This window comes from Dipodomys merriami, unplaced genomic scaffold, assembly GCF_024711535.1.
Source record: "Dipodomys merriami isolate MVZ:Mamm:240054 unplaced genomic scaffold, mDipMer1.0.p SCAF_4, whole genome shotgun sequence".
NCBI lineage: Eukaryota > Metazoa > Chordata > Mammalia > Rodentia > Heteromyidae > Dipodomys > Dipodomys merriami.
The window spans coordinates 45,159,717-45,185,392 of NW_027205603.1; the positions used below are offsets into that span (position 1 = coordinate 45,159,717).

Below are 25,676 nucleotides of genomic sequence, written 5' to 3' on the forward strand. Positions count from 1 at the left end.
GCTGAGGGACAGCACCCAGGCCCAGAGTTCAGGCCCCACGACCGGACCCCCCCCCCAAAAAAAAAGAAAAGAAAATTTCTGCCTGTGCCAAGGAACCCTAGATTTTCTCCTATTGCTTCCTATAATGTTTTCAGGGTATCTGCTTTGACTTCGAGGTCTTCGATCCATTTGGAGTTGACTCTGGTGCAGGGTGATATACAAGGATCTAGCTATAGTTTTCTACAAGTGTTTAAGCAATTTTGCCAGCACCATTTACTGAACAGGCTGTCTCTCTTCCACTCTATGTTTTTAGGTCCCTTATCAAAGATTAGGTGGCTATAGGTCTGTGGGTTCAAGATTTGTATTTTTATTTGTATTTTGTTGATTAGGAAGTTACCAATGGCATATGGAAATCCAAAGAAAATAAATAGCCAAGCAAAAGTTAATGGACAGTGAACCTTATGAGCTCCCATAGACTGAACTTACAAAGCTACTCTCAAGTCAGTTCTGATTTATACCAACACTGTCAATAGAGGCAGAATAATTTCAGTTTTTGTTATATCTTTTTTTTTAGTTTTTGTTATATCTTTGAAATGATGCATGCATCATTTCAAAAAAACACCAAGAAAACGAGGGAAGGGGTGACACTGTCCAAAAAGAAATATACTCTTTACCTGATTTATATAATTGTAACCCCTCTCTGTACATTACCTTTAAAATAACAAAGATTTTTTAAAATGCCTATAAGTTTACGATAAAAATAAATAAGGTTGAAAATCTTAAAGTGGTAAGGAAATTATTGGTATACACAGGTAAAGTATGAATCATTTACTATTCAGGAAGACCAATAGGAAAGAACATAACATATAGCAGGTGTGTTTCAGCTAGAGGTGATTTTGCTACCCTATTTCATTTGGCAATGTTTGAAGATATTTTTATTTTTCACAACTAGAGGGTGTGAACAGCTTCTAGTAGGTAATGATCACATCATATAATGCACAAGACAGGACAAACAACAAGACAGGACACAACAAAGAATTATATGGTTCAAAATGTTAATACTGTTGGAGGAGGAGGAGGAAGAAGAGGAGGTGGAGGAAGGAGACAGAGAAGAAGAAGGAGAAGGAGAAGGAGAAAGAGAAGGAGAAGAAGGAGAAGAAAATTGAGTCATGCTCCAGTGACTCATGCCTGTAATCCTAGCTACTAAGGAGGTTGAGATCTGAGGATCAAAGCCAGCCCAGGCAGGAAAATCTGTTAGACTCCTATCTCCAATTAATTACCAGACAACCAGAAGTGGTGCTATGGCTCAAGTGGTAGAACACTCACCTTGAGCTGAAGAGCTAGGGACAGTGCCCAGGCCCAGAGTTCAAGCCCCACAACTGACAAGAAAAAAAAAGCCAGCCTGGGCAGACAAATCCAAGAGATTCATCTTCAATCAACCAGTAAAAAGGCAGAAGCAGAGCTGTCACTCATATGGTAGAGTACTAGCTTTAGGGGGAAAAAAACACAAAAACAAAAAAACTAAGCAAGAGCTTGAGACCCTGAGTTTAAGCCCTAGTTCTGTCACAGACAGGCTCACATAAACGAGAGACGGGGGAGAGAGAGGGAGGGGGAGAGAGAGACAGAGAGACAGAGACAGAGACAGAGACAGAGGGAGGGAGGGAGGAGGAGAGAGAGAGACAGAGACAGAGACAGAGACAGAGGGAGGGAGGGAGGGGGAGAGAGAGAGAGAAAAAAAGAGAGAGAGAGAGGTTTAATGCCAGACTAAGAAATTCACATTTTAATTAGCAAGTAATAAGGACTTTTGCTCTTAAAGAAGGAATAATTCCATGCCTGTAATCCTAGCTACTCAGGATGCTGAAATCTGAGGATCGTGGTTCAAAGCCAGCCCAGGCAGAAAAAATTACTCAGAAAAAGTGGGAAGTAGTGCTGTGGCTCAAGTGGTAGAGTCCTAGCCTTTGAGCAAAAATAAAGTCAGGGACAGCACCCAGGCCCAGAGCTTAAGCCCCAACACTGTCACAAAGGAAAAAAGAAAGAAAAAAAGAAAAAGAAAGAAAAAAAGAAAGAAAGAAAGAAAGAAAGAAAGAAAGAAAGAAAGAAAGAAAGAAAGAAAGAAAGAAAGAAAGAAAGAAAGGAAGAAAGAAAGAAAGGAAGGAAGGAAGAAAGAAAGAGAGAGAAGGAAGGAAAAAAGAGGGAGAGAGACAGAGAGAGACAGACAAAGAGAGAGAGAGAGAGAGAGAGAGAGAGAGAGAGAGAGAGAGAGAGAGAGAGAGAGAGAGAGAGAGAGAGAGAGAGAGAGAGAGAGAAAGAGGAGCAATGGAAGTCCAGATTTCACTTTGTAGTTGTGTTGAAGGATTTCAAAGTTTATAGACTCAAATATGTAGGCTACTAATTGGCCTAAGAGAGATAGGATGAAGGTTTATCTTAGGTCCAGAGGTTATTAAGATATGCATATTATGAACCTAACACCTATTAAGTTTACAAAATAACTAAAGCTTACAAAAGTGTTAACAAAATAAGGTTGAACCAATGAAAAGAAAGTAAAATGAAAAAACAGATTAAGTATATGTCACCCCAATAAGACATGTGGAAGAAAAAAAAAAAGATGAGTCAGCTTACCTTTTGATTTCTCCTGAAGTGGTATCATGGTACATGTCTTAGTCTTCTTTATTCTAAAGATTATATATGATCATAAAATCACTTGTATAAAAGTCCAAGCTGTATTAGCTTTAAAAGATACAATGAGAAACAAACAATATACTTTCATGAAAAAGTCACTTGATATGTTTGTTTGTTCAGATACAGGGATCAAACCCAGGGCTCTGCACATGCTGAAGATGTACTGAAGCTCACTGTTGGCCCTGAAAATTATTTTGTTAAATGACATAACTTAGAAATTAAACAAATGGCTGGGCGCCTGTAATCACTCCTGTAATCGTAGCTACTCAGGAGGCTGAGATCTGAGGATCAAGGTTCAAAGCCAGCCCGAGCAAGAAAGTCCATGAAACTCTTATCTCCAATAAACCACCAGAAAACAGAAGTGGTGCTGTGATTCAAATGGTAGAGCACTTGCCTTGAGCTGATTTGCTGAGGGACAGCGGCTAGGCCCAGAGTTTAAGCCCCACAACCAACAACAACAACAAAAAGAAATTAAACAAATGGACCATATACCAATGGCTCATGCCTTTAATTTTAGCTATTTAGGAGGCTGAGATCTGAGGATCATAGTTTAAAGCCAGCCCTGGCAGAAAAATCTGTCTCATTACCAATTAACCAGCAAAAAGCAGGACGTAGAGTTGTGGCTCAAATGGTAGGTGCCCCAGTACTAGCACACACACATGTATACACAAACAAAATTAAATGACAACCATAACCCCTCTGTATATCACCTTTATAATAACAATAAACATATAAACTTTTTTTTTTGCCAGCCCCGGGCTTGCACTCAGGGCCTGTGCACTGTCCCTGAGCTTCTTTTGCTCAAGGCTAGTGTTCTACCTACTTGTGCCACAGCACCATTTCTAGCTTTTCTTTTTTCTTGTTTATGTGGTACTGAAGAATCAAACCCAGGGTTTCATGCATGCTAGGCAAGCACTCTACCACTAGGCCACATTCCTAGCCTGTATTAGTTTTTTGTTGTTGTTTTTCTCCCCAGTCCTTGGGCTTGAACTCAGGGACTGGGCTGGGTACTGTCGTAAGCTTCTTTTGCTCAAGACTAGCTACTCTACCACGTGAACCACAGTGCCACTTCCAGGTCTTTCTGTTTTGTGGTACTGAGGAATTGAACCCAGGATTTCATGCATGTTAGGCAAGCACTCTACCACTAAGCCACATTCCCAGCCCAAAATATAAACACTTTAAAAAACTAAATGACAAAGGAACTTTACTACAGCTAACCTAGTCAGAAATAGATAGGGGGATACAGACCAGCCAGTATTTTAGATTATCCTAGCAAACATAACCAGTGTATGAGTGCTGTATCTCACTTTACCTACAGATATTTATTAAGAATTATCAGCCACAAGCCAAGCAATGCTAAGAGAAGAAAAATCCAGGTATCTGGATGAGCCATTTGTCAACTACCCCTTACTTGTGCTTTGCTTCTTTTTTTTAAGCTAGTACTGGGGCTTAACCTCAAGGCCTGTATGCTGTCCCTGAGCTTTATCAGTCAAAGCTGCCGCTCTCCAACTTGACTCACAGCTCCACTTCTGACTTTATGGTGGTTAATTAGAAATAAAAGTCTTAGGGGCATTCCTGACTGAGCTGGCTTCAAACTGCTATGCTCACTTTTTCATCTACCACTGCAAAATGAATTTTGCTATAATTAATTTATATTCCTATGGGGGAAAAATATCAGGTTTGAATGTGCTGCCAATGACAGACAGACTGCATCCTAAGAATTTCACATTTCTATATTAAGCTAGGGATATTCAGCAGTAACTTTTAAATATTTTTCACTTGTCAGATTACTGTTATCTACTATATTCCCAGAATATGCTATGAGAACCAATAACACTTCTGATCACCATTAAAGAAATTGACAGAAGATCATACTTTTTCTCAGTTTTTCTTTTTTTTTGGTCAGTTGTAGGGCTTGAACTCTGGGCCTAGGCATTGTCCCTCAGCATTTCAGCTCAAGGCTAGCGCTCTACAACTTGAGCCACAGCACCACTTCTGGCTTTTTCTGCTTATGTGTTGCTGAGGAATCAAACCCAGGGCCTCGTGCATGCGATCCAAGCACTCTACCACTGAGCAACCTTCCCAGCCCTCTCTGAGTTTTGAAATCAGATATTCACATATGGAGGAAAAAAGATTAGAGGTTGTACCCAAAAGAGAAAAGAGTACTTCCCTGCTTTGCCAATGTTGTTCTTTCACAGAATGTTGGGTGATATACAGGGAAGGATAAGATACTTGTAGGCAACTGGATATGTTCTCACTGGAATGGCTGCAAAGGCAGGGAAAGAGCTCACATTTACTGCTGCCAGCACTTCTTACAGGTCGTGCTACTCAGTCACTGCTATTCCACTTTCTCCGTGAAGATAGGATGCTTGTCCTAACATGACTAAAATGTATTCAGATTACCTTTCATTGACAAGTAAATTCTCACTTAAGGTAATGTAATAATTTCCCAAACAGCCAAATCACAAAAGAAAAACAATAAAGAAAAAAAGTGATAATATTAAAAATGATAAGTAAAAATGATGTATGGTTTGTTCATTGTGGTGTTATTTACACAACCCAAATGAACAAACCATACATATTGGACTTGAAAGTCCAATAGAAATGATCAGACAAATTGTGGGTCCAGCAATGAAAGATAATGTAGCTAGTAAGACTGTTCAAAGATTATATAATGACATGGAAAATGTATTATGTGCAATCTTAAATTTTAAAAGGAGGACTTGGCCAGGTGTCTGTGGTTTATGTCTGTAACCTTAGCTCCTCAGGAGGCTGAGAACTAAAGGATTGAGATTTGAAGCTTTTCTGAGCAGGAGTCTGCAATATTCCATCTCCAATTAGCCAGCAAAATGCCAGGCTGGAGGTATAGCCCTTGTGGTAGAGCATCAGCAGGGCAAGGAAGCTGAGCAAGCTAGAGGCCTTGAGTTCAAAACTAGATTTTTTTTGCTACCAGTCCTGGCTTGAGTTCAGGGCATAGGCTCTGTCACTGAGCTTCTTTGTGCTCATGGCTAGCACTCTACCACTGGAGCCACAACAACACTTCTGGCTTTTTCTTAGTAATTTATTGGCAATATGACTCTCATAGACCTTCCTGCCTGGGCTGGCTTTGATCTGTGATTCTCAGATCTCAACCTCCTGAGTAGCTAGGCTTACAGTTGTGAGCCACCAGTGCCTGGTTCAAAACTAAACTTCTAAAAAAAAAAAAGATAGAATATAAACTTGAAAGTACACTACAATCGCAATTAAAATAAGTCCATGAAAATGAAGCATAGAAGAAAGCAAAAATAAAAATGAAGATATTGAGATGGGTAGATGATCAAATAGTTTTTTTTTAATTTTTCTTCATATTTTCTCAGAAGTTCTTATGTTCATAGTTTAAACATTTTCCATAATGTTTCATTTTTACTATGTCCCAGCTATCTATTTATATTACTATAATTTATTTCAAGACTACTTAACAATAATATTAGTTAGAAAGATTTAAAATTTTTCATTCAAAAACTGCAATCTTGTATGATATATATGCGGAAATATATATGGAAAATGTTTAAGTTCATTAAGTATATATATGTATACACATAAATCTTTAGAGGAATATATATGTATGTATGTATCTTTCTTCCTCTAAAGAAAATTGTAGTTCAGAATGATGTAAGTACTTCAGGGGGCAAGAGGACAGGGAACAAATAAGAGACATTCAATAAAAATGGCGAATAAAACTAAACATAGCAGAAAGTAAATAGAATATGAGACTGTCTTCCTAACTTATAGATAGATCTCTTTGAAAGAAGAAGTTTTTCTTTATTGGTACTTCAACCCATCTGATTTAGAATAGGAAAAGGAAACATGTTTAAACGGCAGTTTTCAAAGTCAAGGAGACTTGATTGTCTAAAACCATTCTCAGCTGGGTGCTGGTAGCGCACCTAAAATCCTAGCTCAGGAGGCTTAGATCTAAGGATCGTGAATCTGAAGCAGCAAAGTTCATGAAATTCTAATCTCCAATAATCTGCTAAAAAAAAACCAAAACAATAAAAGACAGTGGAACTGCAGCTCAAGCCATAGAGCATTAGTTTTGAGCACAAGAAGTTCAGGGACAGCACCCAGACCCTGATTTCAAGCCCCAGGACCAGCATACAAGTGCAGGCACACACCCATTATTCTTTATATTCAAGTGCGGTTTAAACTAGGCTGACATCTCAGACACAATCTTTTCTCATACCAGGAGTCATTAGAGAATCAAAACACAAGGTTCAGTATTTAGAGAGCAGAAATCTGTTAATGATTCAGAAACTTAAAATTTTATCTATAAACCTGACAAAGCTACTGATGGGCTTGATCTAGCTTAGACAAAATTTATTTTAAGGAATTTCAGTGTGGAGTGGCATGCCTATAATTCCAGCACTCAAAAGACCAAGGTAGGAAGATCATATGTTCAAGGCCAGCTTGGGCTACATAATAAAGAAGATAAAGAAAAACAAGTTATTTTATCTTGTTTTATTTATGTTTGTTTGTTTGTTTGTTGTTGGTTGTGAGTCTTGAACTCATTGCCTGGGCACTATCCTTAAGCCTCTTTGTGCTCAAGGCTAGTCTCCACCACTTAAGCCACAGTTGCACTTCTGGTTTTTGAGTGGTTAATTGGAGATAAGAGTTTCATGGGGACTTTTCTGCCTGGGCTAGCTTCAAACCAAGATCCTCAGATCTCAGCCTCCTGAGTAGCTAGGATTACAGGCAGGAGCCATCGGCACCTAGCTAAAAACAAGTTATATTAAAACTTCCTGGTAATGTCACTTGTAAAATCAAGTACTTGTCATTCTAAATAAAATGGCTAACGTAGATTTTAACATTTAAATCCTTTTAGAAATAACATCAGTAAGCAAGAAAGAATTAGATTCTCAACAGAGAAACCTCTACCTTTCACAGTGTTAGTATGAGCCATAACTGAACCAAAGAATCTGAACAGTGATCAGGATAGCGATGATCTACCTGATTGTGGTCATCTCCGTGTCGGCATGCAGCAGGTGTTTATGAACCTCTAGTGGAGTTGAACTTACACTCTTTTGACAACTTGGCAATCCTGGCAAATGCGGCATTTTGACATATTCTTTGGGCTCTTCTAAACCAATGTATTCTGTTTGAAAAATATTATCATAAGCACCTTGGCTAAATATATACCACTTCTTTTACCACAAACTAAAATGCAGATAAAATATAAAAATCAATCATGAACTAAAACTAAGCAACTGTCATCCCAATGAAATTGTAATGAAATTGTAGAGCAATTTGAATTGTGCTATATCTTGAATACAAAAAGGAGACTGTTGAAGTGGGGAAGGAAAAATGAGATACTGAGGGGTAAAGAGGATCAAATGATATATACATACACATATATATATACATATATATGAATACATGTTCATGAATAGAGCATAATGAAACTCAATAAGTGCTGTTTGCAAAAGGGCCTCCCCTTTTGCAAGTAACAGAGTAACAGAATGGCAGAAGAGGTGAGTTGGTTCAAACAACATTGTGTGGTATGCATGGAAATATTATAATGTACCCTCCTCATACCATAAGTGTATGAAAATGCAAAAATAAAATAATGAATAATTACATATCCATTAATAAATCTGAAGTCAAAATTCAGGATGAACAAAAGGTATAATTATAACTTGGAAATGAAAAGGAAAAGCTGCACCACATGTTGGTGGCTCATTCCTGTAATCCCAGCTATGTAAGAGACAGAGCTACAGGATCTCAGGTCAAACACAGCTGGGCAGAAAAGTCTATGAGATTCCTTCTCCAAAATAATCAGCAAAAAGCTGGCTGCAAGTATAGTTCAAGTGGTAGATCACCAGCTGAGCAAGCAAGCCACGTGAACACAAGTTCAAATGACAAAAATAAATAAAATAGGGAAAGTCAAAATATACCCATATCCAAAGTTCTCAAACTAGAACTTACTGAACAAGTTATAAAAATGTTCTCTATGTAAGTTTGGCTAGAATTATTAATATAATTGCAAAAAAAATGAATGTCCTAAAAAATGAAATTCAACTCAAGGCTGGTGTTACACTTGCAATCCTAGCAACTAAGGAGACTGAGATTTGAGGATCACAGTTCAAAGCCAACCCAGGCATAAAATGTCCATGAGCTCTTATCTCCAAATAACCACCAAAAAGCTGGAAGTGGAGCTGGAAGTGGTAGAGTGTTAGCCTTGAACTGAGAAAAAGCTCAGAGACAGTGCCCAAGTCCTGAGTTGAAGACCCAGGACTGACAAATGTGTGTGTGCACATGCACACAAATCATCTGAACGTATTTAAAAGTAAACACTGGCCGCCCGCTGGTGGCTTGCACCTGTAATCCTAGCTACTCAGGAGGCTGAGATCTGAGGATCAAGGTTCAAAGCCAGCCTGGGCAGGAAAGTCCGAGAGACTCTTATCTCCAATAAACCACTCAGAAAACTGGAAGTGGCACTGTGGCTGAAGTGATAGAGCACTTACCTTGAGCTGAAGAGCTCAGGGACAGCACCCAAGCCCAGAGTTCAAGCCCCACAACCAGCAAAAACAACAAAAAAGTAAACACGCTGGACACCGGTGGCTCATGCTTGTAATCCTAGCTACTCGAGTCAGAGATCTGAGGATCACTGTTCAGAGCCAGTCTGGACAGGAAAGTCCATGAGACTCTGATCTTCAATAAACTACTCAGAAAACACCAGAAGTGGTACTGTGGCTCAAGTGGTAGAGCACTAGCTTTGAACACAAAGAAGCTCAGGGACAGTGCCTAAGCCCTGAGTTCAAGCCCCAGGACCAGCAAAAATAAAATAAAAAGAAATGTGGTCTAACAGAAATAATAATGCATTGATTGTGAGGAAACGTAATTCTTTAAATTTGTTTCTGTTATATTAACTTTCATTTCTTTACTTTCTTTTCTACAAATTTAATATACTATCCCAATATAAATGTCATGTAAGCCGGGCACCGGTGGCTCATGCCTATAATCCTAGCTACTCAGGAGGCTGAGATCTGAGGATCACAGTTCAAAGCCAGCCAGGACAGGAAAGTCCATGAGACTCTTATCTCCAATAAACTACTAGAAAACTGGAAATGGTGCTGTGGCTTAAGCGGTAGAGCACTAGCCTTGAGCTTAAGAGCTAAAGGACAATGCCCAGGCCCAGAGTTCAAGCCCCATGACCAATAACAACAACAAAAAATGTCATGTAAATTATAAGAGATCTCTGGACTATTTAGAAAAATGTAAATCAAAGGTACTATTTCTATATTTTCTTTCATGCTCACATTTTTTTTATTGTTAGCTTACATTAGTTGCAAGGAGAGGAGATTCCATTGTGACATTTCCATGAATATATACAATGTATTCCAATCAATCTACCCCTTCCTAAGACAATTTCAAAAGGTTTCATTGTTTTATTGTCATATGTGCAAGCCATCTACTTCAGCCATATTCGTCCTCATTCACCCTCCTTATTGGCCCAGCATTTCAGTTTTCTTAAAGAAAGTTAACAGTTAAAATGATATTACCTTTCCTCATCTTTTGTGTTTCTAAAACTGCTTTCTTCCAATTACTCTCAAAAAGAAAACAATTTTCCAGAGACCTTCTGGTGACTTTATTAGTCTCAAATTTTATTTCAGGAGTTAACACTGACATTTTCTTTTCTTCTTTCAACAGTGCAGGTGAAAAGGAGATACTGCTCCAAGCAAGCCCAGAACATGGAAAGGAGAGAACAAAATAATACTTGTAGTTACAGTTTCTCATTTGTTTTAGATCATAAAGATTACATTTTAACAGGGATTTACTTATAACATGTACATACATACTCTGGGCCAGAATAATCTCCCTTAGCTTTTTCACTCTAGGCTCGTACTACTTGAGCCACACCTCTATTTCTTGCTTTTTGCAAGTGGAGATAACCTTCATCCTCTGATCTTGGCCTCTTGAATAGCTAGGATTTCAGGCATGAGGCAGGCACCAGTGCTCAACATATTCTGGGGGTATTAAAGCAAGAGGTTTTTAAAGAATAAAGCAGAATTGCAGCAGTGGTACTCACTAGACACTATGTTGAAAATAATCTATACAACTTGTGTGGGGACTAGAGGGAGAGAGCAAGGGAAGGGAGAACATTGCCCAAAAAGAAATGTACTCATTTCCTGACTTACGTAAATATAACTGCTCTGTACATCATCTTTATAACAATAAAAAATAAAAATTAAGCTGGGCACCAGTGGCTCATGCCTGTAATCCTCACTATTCAGGAGACTGAGATCTAAGGATTGTGGTTCAAAGCAAGTCTGGGCAGGAAAGTCTGTGAGACTCTTATATCCAATAAACTGGGAGTGGCCCTGTGGCTTAAGTGGTAGAGCACTAGCCTTGAGCTGAGTTCAAAAAATATTAAGGAAGAAGGCAAAAAATATAGTCATTATTTTTAATTGCATATATATGTGTGTGTATATATATGTGTGATATATATATATTCCCTTCCTGGGGTTTGAACTCAGGGCCTCAGTACTGTCCCTGAGCTTCTTTTGCTCAAGGCTAATACTCTATCATCCCTGCCACAGTGCCACTTCTGGCCTTTTCTGTTTATGTGGTGCTGAGGAATTGAACCCAGGGCTTCATGCATGCTAAGCAAGCACTCTACCGCTAAGCCACATTCCCAGCTCATGTATCTTAGTATTTTAATGAATTCTTTTAAATTCCAAGTTACAGAAATTTGGTGTGTGTGTGTGTGTGTGTGTGTGTGTGTGTGTGTGTGTGTGTGTGTGTGTGTGTGTGTGTGTGTGTGTATGTGTGTGTGTGTGTGTGTGTGTGTGTGTGTGTAAAACCCCATTATGGCCAAAAAATAATAATAATTCAACTAAAAAGTGTGATGCCAGCCAGGCAGAGGCTGAAACTTGGGAATGTAGTCCACTGCATCTAGAACATGCATGTGATACTGTGCACAACAGGGAGGGAGGAAGAGAGAAGCAAGAATGTGGGCAAGAAAGCAAGAAGTGAGAGGAAGACAGCTGAAGACAAAGGGAAGGAAAGAAAGGAAAAGGAGTGTTGGAGTGGGAAAGGGAACCAAGCTATCCTCAGGAGATGGAGGAGTAGAGAGAGATGCGCTGTCTACAAGAAAGCCTATTCCTACTAGCAAGCTGGGTCAAACCCTGGTGATATTATTACTGTTACCAGAGAAAACAAGCTTAAAATAAAAGGGATTTGGCATGGTGCAGGTGGCCCATGCTTGTAATCCTAGCTACTCAGGAGGTTGAGATCTGAGGATCACGGTTCAAAGCCAGCCTGGGTAGGAAAGTCCGTGAGACACTTATCTTTAAACCAGAAGTGGTGCTGTGACGCAAGTGGTAGAGCGCTAGCCTTGAGCTGAAAAGCTAAGGGATAGTGCCAGGCTCAGAGTTCAAGTCCCATGACAAGAAAGAAAGGAAGAAAGGAAGGAAGGAAGGAAGGAAGGAAGGAAGGAAGGAAGGAAGGAAGGAAGGAAGGAAGGAAGGAAGGAAGGAAGGAAGGAAGGAAGGAAGGAAGGAAGGAAGGAAGGAAGGGGATTTGGTGATGAAATCTTGGATCTGCCTAAAAGGGCAGTGTTGGCAGTTAAAGGTAAGGGTGGACGCCGAAGAGTAATGGGGGACAAGATAGTGGTGAGGCTGTAAACCAAGATGGGAAACCCAAAAAGCGCAGCAAAGGCAGAGACAATACTAACCAGGTATGGTGCTGGGGCCCATGTGTGTGTTGAGCATCTCCAACCTGACCTGCCAAGTAATCTAGCCCTGGCCCTGGCTAAGTCTCAGAGGTTTATTCTCTACTCCTGCCCCCACCTTCTCTGTTCTTGGTGCTGATCCTTTTTCCAAACAACAAAGAAACAAGAGTAGCTCATGCTTTGATGTTCTTGAAGACAAGCTCTTTAAGCTCTTTTGATTTCACAGGATTTGTTGCTAAAGATTTGAAAACAAGACAACCACAGGGCAACAATGATGAAAATGACAACAAAACAAACCTGAGATATGCGGTAAATTATAATTACTAAATTCTTAAAAGGCCTCATAGGATCACAATCCAGATTCTGTCTTAGGAACTTCTTTATTTATAGAGGTGGAAACAGCCAGACAACATTCTTTCAACTCCAAGAACTCCTCTCCCTTGTTGAAGCTCCTCTTCCAGGACAGAAGCAATTAGAGGCTAACAGTAAGTTCTACTCCCCTCCCGGGCACACTTGCATTTTTGACCATCCCAGACTGGATTTGAGTTTGTTTTGTTTTGTTTTTTAATTTTTTTAAAAAAATTTTTGGGGGGGTCTAGTCGTGGAGCCTGAACTCTGGGCCTGGGCACTGTCCCTCAGCTCTTCAGCTCAAGGCTAGTGCTCTACCACTTGAGCCACAGCGCCACTTCTGGCTTTTTTCTTTTTTCTTATGTGGTGCTGAGGAATCGAACCCAGGGCATCATGCATACAAGGCAAGTGCTCTACCACTGAGCCACCTTCCCAGCCCTTGATTTGTTTTTTTAAAGAAAGTTATACCACTTTGCATAGATCCATTATTCTGATATTCCTACTGTGTGTGTGTGTGTGTGTGTGTGAGAGAGAGAGAGAGAGAGAGAGAGAGAGAGAGAGAGAGAGAGAGAGAGAGAGAGAGAGAGAGGAGAGAGTTGGCCCTGGGGCTTAAACTCAGGGCCTGGGCACATTCCTTGAGCTTTTTTGGCTAAAGGCTAGCATTCTATCACTTGAGCCACAGCTCCCCTTCTGGCTTTTTGATGGTTAATTGGAGATGAGAGTCTCAAGAAATTTTTTCAATCCTCAGATCTCAGCCTTCTCAGTAACTAGGATTTCAGGGATGAGCTACCACTATCCAGCTATTTCTACATTTTTTGTTGTGTTTGAAATTTTACAAAATAAAAAGTTGTTTTCTCAAGTCCACATTTAATAGTATATATGATTTCAGGAAAGTACTGAAATATTGAAGAATTAAGTGGTTTTGACCTGATGTTTCATGTAAACATGAACAGTACCATTACTAATGGAAACAAAATTTAAGAATACTTTATAGGACTAATAAAAAGGCCACTAAAAACTCTTCACTCATCTAAGAAGAGATAATAAAAAGAACAAAGTACATATGCATGTGTCTGCTCTGGGTTGGGCAATAAAGAACTCATTTAAAACTAAAGTTCTCAGATTATAGGAATGAGAATCAGAGTTATGGTAAATTAAGTGCTTAAAACTAATAGTTATAAAATAATGACTAAATTTTCAAGACAACCTCAAAATATGAATGTATTTCAAAAAATTCTTTTGGTTTAAAAATATTCCGGGTATTTTAAAATTAAGATTGCTATTTTATTGCCTAGTTTAGAACTAGAAGAAAAGGTTAAATGTTTGTTTACTTACTCACTATTCATGCATCTATTCATCCATTCAAACAAACACTGTACTGAATGCCAGTTATGTCAGGCACTGAGGGTGTAACAAGGAACTAAATAATGTATGTTCTCTGCTCCTTAGTAGGAGATTCAGATAACAAGTAAGCAAGCAAACAAAGTTTATTTCAGATAAAGTGCAGTGAAAATACTAGAATGTCAGTAATGGTCAGGACATGTATGTATAAAGCTGCTTTTTTCTTTCCAGTCCTGGGACTTAAACTTAGGGCTGGGCACTGTCCCTGTACTTCTTTTTTGCTCAAGGCTAGCATTCTACCATTTGAGCCACAGTGCCACTTCCAGCTTTTTCTGTTTGGTGGTGCTGGGGAATCAAACCCAGAGCTTCATGAATGCTAGGCAAGCACGCTACCACTAAGCCATATTCCCAGATGATTTTTTTAACTAGCTTATTTTATGAAGCTTTCTAAGAAAGAATAAATATCAGGTAAAAACAATTTGAGAACATGTATGTCTTTAAATTGTTTACATTTTGCCACACAATTACCACATGCTGATATTCAGTTTCATCTATTTTCCTGCAAATGACAATTTCATCCATATGAGCTGAATAATAGTCCATTGAGCATTTGTAACACATTTCTATACCCACTCATGAATGGATGGACACCTAGATTGATTCCATAACTTGGTTATATGAATCATGCCATAATGAATATGAATATATTATAGGTATCTCTTTTTTGGGGGGGGTCCGGTTGTGGGGCCTGAACTCTGGGCCTGGGTGCTGTCCTTCAGCTCTTCAGCTCAAGGCTAGCGCTCTACCACTTGAGCCACAGCGCCACTTCCGGCTTTTTTCTTTTTGCTTATGTGGTGCTGGGGAATCGAACCCAGGGCCTCATGCATTGCAAGGCAAGCACTCTACCACTGAGCCACCTTCCCAGTCCCTAGGTATCTCTTTTGAATGCTGAGCTTGATTCCTTCAGAAACCTACTCCAAAGTTTGCAGAATTATATGGTAATTACACTTTTGGCTTTCTTTCTTTCTTCCTTTCTTTTTTTTTTGTCAGTTGTAAGACCTGAACTCTGGCCTGGGTACTGTCCCTTAGCTCTTCAGCTCAAAGCTAGTGCTCTACTACTTGAGCCACAGTGCCACTTCCAACTTTTTCTGCTTATGTGGTGCTGAGGAATCGAACCCAGGGCCTCATGCATGCTAGGCAAGCATTCTAGCACTGAGCCACCTTCCCAGCCCTTTTTCTTTTTCTTTTGTTGAAGAACCTCCAGACTTTTCTATAATGGCTGGACTGGTTTACATTTCCACTCATGGTAATGATTCCCATATCTGCACCAATTCTTCGTTGTGTGTCCTAGCCATTCTGATTGTGATGAGGTAGGTTCTCCGTGTAGTTTTGATTTACATTTCCCTGATGGCTAAGGAGATTGCACATTTTCTTAGTTACTTATACTTCTTTTAAAACTGTCTTTTCAGCTCATTTGCCTATTTTTTTTGACTGGATTGTTATTTTGGTATTTAATGTTTTGAGGTTTTAAATTTTTAAAAATTTTCTTCTTGGCAGTACTGGACATTGAACTCAAGGCCTCTCACTTGTTAAATTTACGTTCTACCATTTGAACTACACACTCCAGCCTTGCTTTTTGCTGCATATTTTGAAGGTGGAGTCTATCAGCCTCCTGAGTGGCTAGGAATCAAGGCTGTAAATTGTAAACTCATGTGAAAGACATTTCCTTGAAAAATGGAACACTTTTGGAGCATCCTGGACATGAAAGTTAACCTAAGAAATTGTTTCTCCAGGACTCATCTCACTGTGCTCAGCCATCCTGGTACTCAGAAACCATGCAGCCATAGTCCAAGTGGGTCTGGCATCAATTGCATGAGCTGGTAACACATCTTGGCATTATCTATGAGGTGGTGTTTTTGCAGGCATGCAGAATGCAAGAATTACAGGGTTCTAGAAGCTTTCACCCAGATTTCAAAGCTAGACCTGGGAGGGCAAGCAATGTGTAGCAGGGCTGCACGTAAGAGGATGAAGGCCAAGGATGTGAGTTGAAGCCAAAGCTGCAGTGGAGACTCAGGAACAGGGAACAAGCAGAGTCAGCCCAAGGCCCTATGGACTGCAACTGAAAAGGCCATATATAAAGGTTTTCCCAAGTCCTTAGATTAGATCATGTTGCCTCATGCTACAAGATTTAATGTGTGCCCTGCTAGATTTCAGTCTTACTTTGTTCTGATCTGTCATCACTATCTCCTATTCTTCCCATTTGGAATAGTGATGTTTACTCCATGCCATTTCATACCAAAAGTGTGCAATTGTCCTTTTGATTTTACAGGAGCTTACAAGTTCACTTTGAGACTCAGGAGGTTTTGAACTTTGACATTTTGAGGGTATCCCTTTCATTTCTTCATATTGCCTTGGCTTATATTACTCTGGCTACAATGTCATCTAATGAATAAGAGCATGGAAGTACAAATCCTTGTCTTATTCCTAATTGTAGAGGAAATGCTTCCACTTCTCCCCAGTTCAATATGATATTGACTATGACTTGTTTGCATATAGCCTTTATTAGGTGTTTTCCTTCTACAACTAGGTTTTCACTGAGTTTATCATAAAAGGATTGTTCTCAAAATATTTTTCTGCATCTATTGAGATGATGACACAATTTTTGTCCTTGATTTTATGTGCTGTATTACATTAACTGACTACTATATGTTGATCTAGCCCTTGCCACTGTGGGGTAAAATAAATGCAATTATGGTGAATGAACTTTTTTACTGTGTTGATGAATTCTGTTTTCAAATGTCTTGTTCAGTATTTTTTTAATATATGCTTTCAAGGATATAGGTCTATAGTTTTCTTTATTGTTCTGTCCTTATATAGTTTTTGGTATCAATGTCATTAATACTGCCCTTAGTATAATGAATTTAGAAGTAATCCTATTTAAGGGAATTATTTGAGGAGCAGTATTTTTAATTCTTTTTTTTTTTTTTGGGGGGGGGGTCCGGTCGTGGGGCCTGAACTCTGGGCCTGGGCACTGTCCCTCAGCTCTTCAGCTCAAGGCTAGTGCGCTACCACTTGAGCCACAGTGCCACTTCCGGCTTTTTTTTCTTTTTGCTTATGTGGTGCTGAGGAATCGAACCCAGGGCCTCAGGCATGCAAGGCAAGTGCTCTACCACTGAGCCACCTTCCCAACCCCTAGGAGCAGTATTTTTAATTCTTTAAAAATTCTTTAAGGGCTGGGAAGGTGGCTCAGTGGTTAAAGCGCTTGCCTTGCATGCCTGAGGCCCTGGGTTCGATTCCTCAGCACCACATAAGCAAAAACAAAAAAGCCGGAAGTGGCGCTGTGGCTCAAGTGGTAGAGCGCTAGCCTACAGCTGAAGAGCTGAGGGACAGTGCCCAGGCCCAGAGTTTAGGCCCCATGACCAGACCAAAAAATAAATAAATAAATAAAAATAAAAATTCTTTAAAAATACTGGTAGAAAATCAGCAGTGAATCCAGCTATAGACCATGAAGTCTTAGGGTCCAACCTCTGTAATGACTCCTCTACTTATGTCAAGAATATGTAGTTTAAAGGGATACGGGAGCAACCTAGTTTGTGTTCACTCATCAGTACCATGGCCACAGTTTGTTTCTATGTTTGATTACCTTTCTGTTTTGTGTTTATTTTTTCTGTTTCTCTCTGCTGTTGCTATCAAAGTATATGTCCAGGAACAGATCTTCACCCAACCCCCAGCTGTGTCTACTTGTAGTATGGTCATCAACTTTGTTTTATTTTTTTTCCTTCTAATCTTCCCTGTTCTTTGAGTTAAAATATTCCCTGAAATTTGATCAGGGGTGATTTGCACAAATGCGAATGTACCTATTCTAGCACTCAAGCTTATAGCTCAATACTAGATTGATTACCTACACAATATAATTTATGTTATACTTAATCCCAGCTATTCCAAAGGAAGGAGAAACAAAAACAGCAATGACAACTAATAGCAGTGAAACAGATACAGAAATAAGGTAAAAAGTTATGGACTGACTACGCTTAACTCTAATAATCACAGGAATGGCAAGGTCAGAAATAATACAAAGCATAGGTTTTACAAGTGATAGAAAAGAAAAAATAAGAGAGAAGAAAATGGGAAGTGAGAAACAAAATTAGTTAGAATATCTAAAATGTGAAGAGTAGAAAAGTGAAAAGTGAAGGCCATCATCATGAGACAGAGAGAACAGAAGAAAATAATTTTAATAGGAGAGAAAAACTTGTACATGAATCAAGAAACCAATCAGCAATTTTTTAAGTCTTAAAAAGTTAAAAAATAGGGCTGGGAAGGTGACTCAGTGGTAGAGCGCTTGCCTTGCATGCATGAGGCCCTGGGTTCGATTCCTCAGCACCACATAAGCAAAAAGAAAAAAGCCGGAAGTGGCGCTGTGGCTCAAGTGGTAGAGCACTAGCCTTGAGCTGAAGAGCTGAGGGACAGCGCCCAGGCCCAGAGTTCAGGCCCCACAATTGGACCCAAAACAAAAAAAAGTTAAAAAAATGTGTATTTTCTCTGCTAGACTGGTTGTACAGGCAAGGGTAGATATTCACTACCTCTGCTAATCTGAACTTCTGGGTTTTCTTGAACTATGCACCCTTTGGAGAGAGCAAAGGCTAGGGATATCCACTCCTTCCTTTTTGTATATGTTGCTCACCCATTGGTGAATAGAAGTGATTTAGGTCTGTAGTTAGTTTGAAATGGCTGTCAGTTTCCCTGCTTACTAGTAGTAAAAGGTAGCATGGGAGGGCTGGGAATGTGGCTTACTGGTAAAGTGCTTACCTAGCATGCACAAAGCCCTTGGTTCAATTCCTCAGTACCACATAAAGAGAAAAAGCTGGAAGTGGCGCTGTGGCTCAAGTGGTAGAGTGCTAGCCTTGAGCAAAAGAAGCTCAGGGACAGTGCCCAGGCCCTGAGTTCAAGTTCAAGCCTAGGACTGGCAAAAAAAAAACACCTAAAAACAAACAAAAAACCGTGGGACACCAGTGGCTCACGCCTGTAATCCTAGCTACTCAGGAGGCTGAGATCTGATGATCAGGTTCAAAGCCAGCCCAGCAGGGAAGGCCATGAGACTCTTATCTCCAATAAACCACTCAGAAAAATGGAAGAAGTCCTGTGGTAGAGCGTTAGCCTTGAGCTGAAGAGCTGAGGGACGGTGCCCAGGCCCAGAGTTAAGGCCCATGACCAACAACAACAACAGCAGCAACAAAACAAAACAACAACAACAAAAAAAAAGCAACCAGAAATTGTTATAGGCATTAGAAAGATAACATCTTAAGATTTAAAAAAGACTTGGTGGGTACTTGTCAAGGGGAGAGGGGTAGATGAATGAAAAGAAGTGGGCAAATGTAGTCAAGAATTCAATGTGAATACTACAAATTTTAAAAAGGCAGGCAAGAAGGTGGGGAGAGGGGTTAGAATGTTGAAAGGGGTTACATTGTATTAATAAACTGCTTTGTTACATGGCAATTCCTTTGTACAACTGTTTAAAGATTATTAACAAAAATAAATAAGTGAGCTGAGAATGTGTCTTCGTGGTAGGGTACTTGTCTAGCATGATGCATGGAGCCCTGGGTTCAATTCCTTAGTACCATATAAACAGAAAAAGCTATGGATCAAGTGGTAGAGTGCTAGCCTTGAGCAAAAGAAGCTCAGGGACAGTGACCAGGCTCCGAGTTCAAGTCCCAGGACTGGAAAAAATGAAAATGAAAATAAACAAATAAATAAATGGAAGAAAGGAAATTTAAGTAGGATTTAGATGGGCAGAAGTATGTATAGGGGCATTCCAGCATGGAAAATAGAATGTAAAGATTTTAGTTTGCCTGAAGGATTCAGATAAGGGCATTTTGAGAGGCTAATCAAATGAAAGGATAGACTGGAAATCAGATTACAGACAAATCTGAACACAGAATCAGGTGGTTTATGCTTTCTTCTTTAGGCAATGGGAAGCCCATGAAGGTTTTGGAAGAGGGGTGTGGTCTATAGTAAATATTATACATTTGGAAGATTAATGTAACAGAGCCTGGGGTTAAGGAGAAGAGTTGGGAAGCTATTAATAATAACCTGGAGTGGTTCAACTAAGGTAGCAGCAGTGAGAATAAGAGATTGACAATGGATTGGATGTGGAAGGAAAAAATATGTCAAAGATAACTGATACTGTGAATTGGGGGTACAAGAATTATGGAGTCATACTGGTGCTGTTGACCATGCTAGATTTGGGGATAGTGAGTTAAGAACTTTGTTTTAGACAAAGTTTAGGACATTCCTTGGGGACATATAACCTGGACCAGCAGTGGGCAATGGTTAGCAGCTAAAATGTTATCAGAATTAAAGCCAGAATCTACATTAGAATTGACCAAGGGGATTTGAGAAAGCTAGATATATCCTTAAATATATGCGATGTAGGAAGATGAAGAAAAGTTGGAGGAGTGCCTGGAAAGACTGATCATCCAAAAGAACCAGCATCATGAAGGAGCTGGGCCATGGACCATATCCACTATGTAGGAGTTAGTGGAAAAAGATTAACGCTAAACATATGACTTCATTTAATCCTCAAAATACCCAGTGACAAAGTTTCCCTGTCAATGATTTGACAGGAATTCAAATCCTCCAAAGAACATAAACATGGGAGCAAAATAAACCTGGGATCTAGTTTTTTCAATGTAATATAAACTTTTATTTTTTATTTTCATTATTATTATTATTATTAGCCTGTCTTGAAGCTTGAACTCAGAACCTGAGCTTCTTTTGCACAAGGCTAATAGTCTACCACTTGAGCCACAGTGCCATTTCCGGCTTTTTCTGTTTATGTGGTACTGAGGAATTGAACCCAGGGCTTCATTCATGCTGGACAAGCACTCTACCATTAAGCTACATTCTTAGTCACCAAACTTTTATTTTTTTTTTGAAGTATACAAGCAGACCTTTTGAGTTTCAGAATTATTCATCTGATTGTCATGTTTTAGTCTGAATCACAAACGTTTTTCAGTTTGGTAGGGTTTGCTGATACTTAGCTAGAACTTAGGGCCTCCTTACACTCTGGCTTAGCTTTTTCAGTCATGGAAGGAGTGCTACCATTTGAGCCGCATCTCCACTTCTGGCTTTTTTGCTGGTTAGTTGGAGCTAAGTATCTTGGATTTGTCTGCTCACAGTTGCTGCAAACCACAATTCTCAAACTTCAATCTCCTGTGTAGCTACAATAAGCATCTTGCAGTAGATATATTCCAAACAAAATCATCGCTCCCCTCGCAATGAGTCTGCCTGTTAGCTGAATCCGAAAATGGCACCCCATTTATCTAAGCAATCATGCCAGAATACGGCCAGCCATTTAATAGGCATTTACTAAACACTGTAGCGCGTAACGGCTCATGCCAGGCTGTGGACACACGACACAAGCAAGTTAGGTCCCGCCCTCACTACACTGACTGTGGCCCACCAGTACCCGCACAGCTCACTCCCTCGGTCCTCCAGGCTTCCCCACTTCTGGCCCGCTTTCTCTCCGCTCAGCTGAAGTGGTTATCTTCACGGACCTGTTTTCCATCACTCCCGGCCGGTCGATTCCCGGTTGGCCGCCTCACGTGCGACCCTCCCATGCGGAAACAGCTCCCGCTTACTCACCGCCAGCTTTTCTCCGCAGGCGCAGGGCCCGGAATGCCTTCGTGACCGGGCGCGCCTGCAACCTGCTCCCAGCCTGTGCCCCGGCCCTGGGCTGCCCCGGCCCTGGGCTGCCCCGGCCCTCCGGCCCTCCGGCCCTCCGCCCGCACTCACTGTCCCTGCTGCTCCACCCAGCGGAGGGGCTTCTTCGCGTGCCTGCCCAGCGGCGCCCCAGGCGGCGGGCACGGCGGCTGCGGCGGCTCCTCGGGCAGCGCGGGCAGCGCGGGCAGCGCGCAGTGCGGGAACCGGCGGCGGCTGGGCGGCGATGGGGGTCCACGGCCCAGGCCGGCGGCGTCCTCGCAGAGCTGTCTGCCGCGACGGGAAGGGAAGGCGGGCGGCGCCCTGGCACTGGCACTGCCCTCGGGGCGAGCATGCTCGGCGGCCGGCGGCCCGGCGCGCCCGCCGCTCCGTCTAGCCCGGTCCCGCCTGGCCAGCGGCACCGGTCCCGCAGCTGCAGCCCTCGGGCCAACGCGGCTGGTTGCTAGGCACCCGAAGCGTGGGGCCGGTGGAAACGCGTCGGCCCAGAAGTGGGCCAGTCCTGCAGGGAAAGGGACCCGGAGTTAGGGTCCGAAGCCAAGGTGGATGCCGGTGCCCTTGCGGCTCCTGCGGCTCCGACTTGGGTTGGTAGGGCTCTCTCCCGCGTCCTCGGGACGCGGCGGGGAGCCGAGGAGGGGGTGCGTGCTGAACAGGGCTGAGTGGACAACGGTTGGTCGGCCAACTGGGTCCCTCCCCCCGGGTAGGGCAGTCCGGTAATGTGCATTCCAGCTTTCTGGTCTGGACCTCCGCTTCTGTCCCATCTACAGACTCAGTTACCAAGTTTTAAGTACTCTTGAATCTGGAATTTTCAAGTATTTACTCCAGCGACCTCAACCTAGGTGGCAAGATCAACCTCCTTCACTCAGCCCACCCCAGTCCCTCTGTGAAGTTAGCTGCGTCCTCTGTCTACCCTGGAGGTCTAGCACTGATCTGCACAGTAGGATCTCAGCATCAGTACTGGACAAACTAGTGGCTCTCAGCCCCCATTAAGACTGGCAACGCTTTTAGCACCAGGAGCCTTGTTTTCAGATCCTCCTCAAACTAAAACTGCTATGAACATACTTCTCATCTTCTACGATATCAGCTGGTGAAAATGAAACTAGAACGTAGGATGTAATAGCTTTGTCGTGAAATACTGAGGTAGGGAAACCTTAAGTGGTACGCACTATTCTAGCACTGGGGAGACGGCCAGCCTACTACTGAAGTTTCTATGCAATCCAAGGGGGAAAGGGGAAGAGGGGAGTGGTACCTGAAAGGATTAGGCTACATATTAATCACAACCAGAGTAAAAAAAAAAACAAAACAAAGCCAAAAACCTGGGGCCCATCCACAAACCAATTACAAATTCAGTTCCAGGGGCCAGGAACTGGTGGCTCATACCAGTAGTCATAACTGCAGGAGGCTAAGATCTGGAGGACTGCAGTTTGAAGCCAGCCCAGGCAGGAAAGGCCTTATTCCCTTAACCAACCACCAATAAACCAGAAGCGGAACGGTGGCTCAATTGACGAGTGCTAGTACATGTGCACGTGCATGCACATACGTGCACGCGCACACACATGCACACATGCACACACATACACCCAATTTCAGGAACCAAAAGGAAAGAACCACTCGACACAGAATTGTGTGAATTAAACAATACAAGCGATCAAATATTTATTAAATCTTTTTTTCTTTGCCAGTCCTGGGGCTTGAACTCAGGGCCTGAGCACCATCCCTGAGCTTCTTTTTGCTCAAAGCACTCTACCACCTGAGCCAACACACCACTTCTGGCCTTTTCTGTTTATGTGATACTCAGGGAATCGAACTCAGGGCTTTGTGCATGCTAAACAAGCACTCTGCCATTAATCCACATTTGTAGCCCCTCTTAAATCTTTCATATCCTCTTTACTACAATACTCCTATTGATACTTTTTGTCAGTTGGGGGCTTGAACCCAGTCATGACTCCTGGGTGCTGTCCCTTAGCTCTTTTGTTCAAGGCTAGTGTTTATCACTTTAGCCACAGCTCCTTTTCTAGCTTTTGAGTGGTTAATTGAGGATAGTCTCTAAGGCTGCATGCTGGTGGCTCATTCCTATAATCCTAGCCATTCAGAAGGCAGAGATCTGAGGCTCACAGTTCAAAGCCAGCCTGGACAGAAAAATCAAGGAGACCCTTATCTCCAATCCAGCTCCAGAAAACAGGAAGAACAGTGGCTTACAGTGGTAGAGGGCTAGCTTTGAGCAAAAGAGCTCAGGCAGAGTGCCCAGGCGGAAATGAAGTCCCAAAACAGATGCCTCCCTCCCCACCCCACCCCCAGGGGGAAAAAGGGCCCACAGGGATTTTTCTGCTCAAGCTGGCTAGAAACCACAATCCTGTCACAGCTTCCTAAGTAGCTAGGATTATAGGCTTGAGCCACCAGCAGAGCTCAGTGTGTGAGTAGTGTGGGGGGGTGTCAACCAGGTTCTGGAGTTTGAACTCAAGGCCTGGGTACTGAGCCTTTTTGCTGATATTCTACCACTTGAGCCACATCTCTACATTTTGCTTTGTGTGTGTCCGTGGTTATTTGGAGATAAAAGAATCTCGGAAGTGGTACTGTAGCTCAAGTAGTAGAGTGCTTGCCTTGAGCCAAAGAGCTCAGGGACAGTGCCTAGGCTGGTTCTGAATGGAAACCCTCAGATCGCAGCTTCCAGAGTAGCTAACATTACATTATGGAAGCTATTAGCCCACCCTACCTTGATACTTTTTATGCTGTATTTTCTCAAATTATTGTTACTAGGTATCCAAGCTACTTTTTTCAAAATATAGATTAGTTACATTGTCAGATGAGTACAATTTTTTTTGGACAATGTCACCCCTTTCTTGGCTCTCCCAGCTTTTCCCTTCCCTCCCAACCCACAAGTGGCATAGTTCATTTTCAACAGTGTCTAGTACCACTACCACATTTGTTCAACCTCTGTCCCTCCATTTGTCCTCTCCCCCCCCCCCCCCCCCCGGCATGCACCTGTTTTTAAGAAACAAACTGATTTACAGCTACACTTTCTGTAAAGTCCACAATAAAGGTAAAGGCAAGTGTTTGGTGAGAGCCCCAATCTTGTGTTGTTACTTGGCAGAAGGGCAAAGGGGCCTATTTACCTGCAAACCTATGTAGGCACTGATTCTCTCCACAAGGATAATTTCTTAACCTAATCACCCTTCACTATCATTGCATTGGGAATTAAGTTTGAACATTATCGCAAACTTTCAAACCAGAGCAAAACCAAGGGAACAGACCATAGAAAATCTAGTCCATAATATCTGCCTCTGACACAATGAAATTCAAGAGTGGGCCTAATGTTTTCTTAAAATTTATTACACAAATCCCAGAAGAAATGACAGTGAACTAATTCAAAAGAAACACTGTCTTAATTTCAACCTCAAATAATAGAAATTTTTAATCAGGCTCTGGTGGCTCACACCTGTAATCCTAGATACTCAGGAATCTGAGATCTGACACTTGCAGTTCCTGGCTGGCCAGGAAAGGCCATGCAACTTCTATTTCCAATAAACAATTCAGAAAAAAAGATGTGGCTCTGTGAATTTTGTTCTCCTGGCCAAAAGTTTTACCTCATAAAAAAAGTGGATTGTACATGAAAGGTAAAGGATATGCAGTACCTCCAATAAGAGGCAGGTAGATTATTTAAGCAATTTAACCAAAAATACATGGTGGTGGTGGTGCCTGCTGATAATCTTTAAAAGTAGTAATCACAGCTTTCCTTTGTGGAATCTCCATCTACACAGCATAAACTGTATTCATAACATATCCTACTATGTCATTAAACCTCAGGTTTATTTTTTTTTTGGGGGGGGGGTCCGGTCGTGGGGCCTGAACTCTGGGCCTGAGCACTGTCCCTCAGCTCTTCAGCTTAAGGCTAGTACTCTACCACTTGAGC

The 25,676-nt window shown here is 41.5% G+C and overlaps 1 protein-coding gene across 4 annotated transcripts in view; it reads right to left on the bottom strand.

Moving 5' to 3' along the window:
* Positions 1–22,350, bottom strand: part of CUNH8orf89 (chromosome unknown C8orf89 homolog) — a 52,231-nt gene extending 29,881 nt beyond the window's left edge. For 2 of the 4 annotated variants that reach the window (XM_069991793.1, XM_069991795.1), the window contains exons 1-5: positions 21,845–22,350; positions 10,194–10,360; positions 7,642–7,786; positions 4,829–4,924; positions 2,599–2,651 (exon numbers count right to left, since the gene is read on the bottom strand). In XM_069991793.1, the coding sequence (XP_069847894.1) occupies positions 2,599–2,651; positions 4,829–4,924; positions 7,642–7,786; positions 10,194–10,320 (421 nt within the window). In that variant the 5' untranslated portion in view covers positions 10,321–10,360; positions 21,845–22,350. Of the gene's footprint in view, positions 1–2,598; positions 2,652–4,828; positions 4,925–7,641; positions 7,787–10,193; positions 10,361–21,694; positions 21,713–21,844 lie in introns of those variants that run through there. The other 2 variants (XM_069991794.1, XM_069991796.1) reach the window with 2 other exon arrangements.
* Between the last annotated feature and the right edge of the window lie 3,326 nt (positions 22,351–25,676).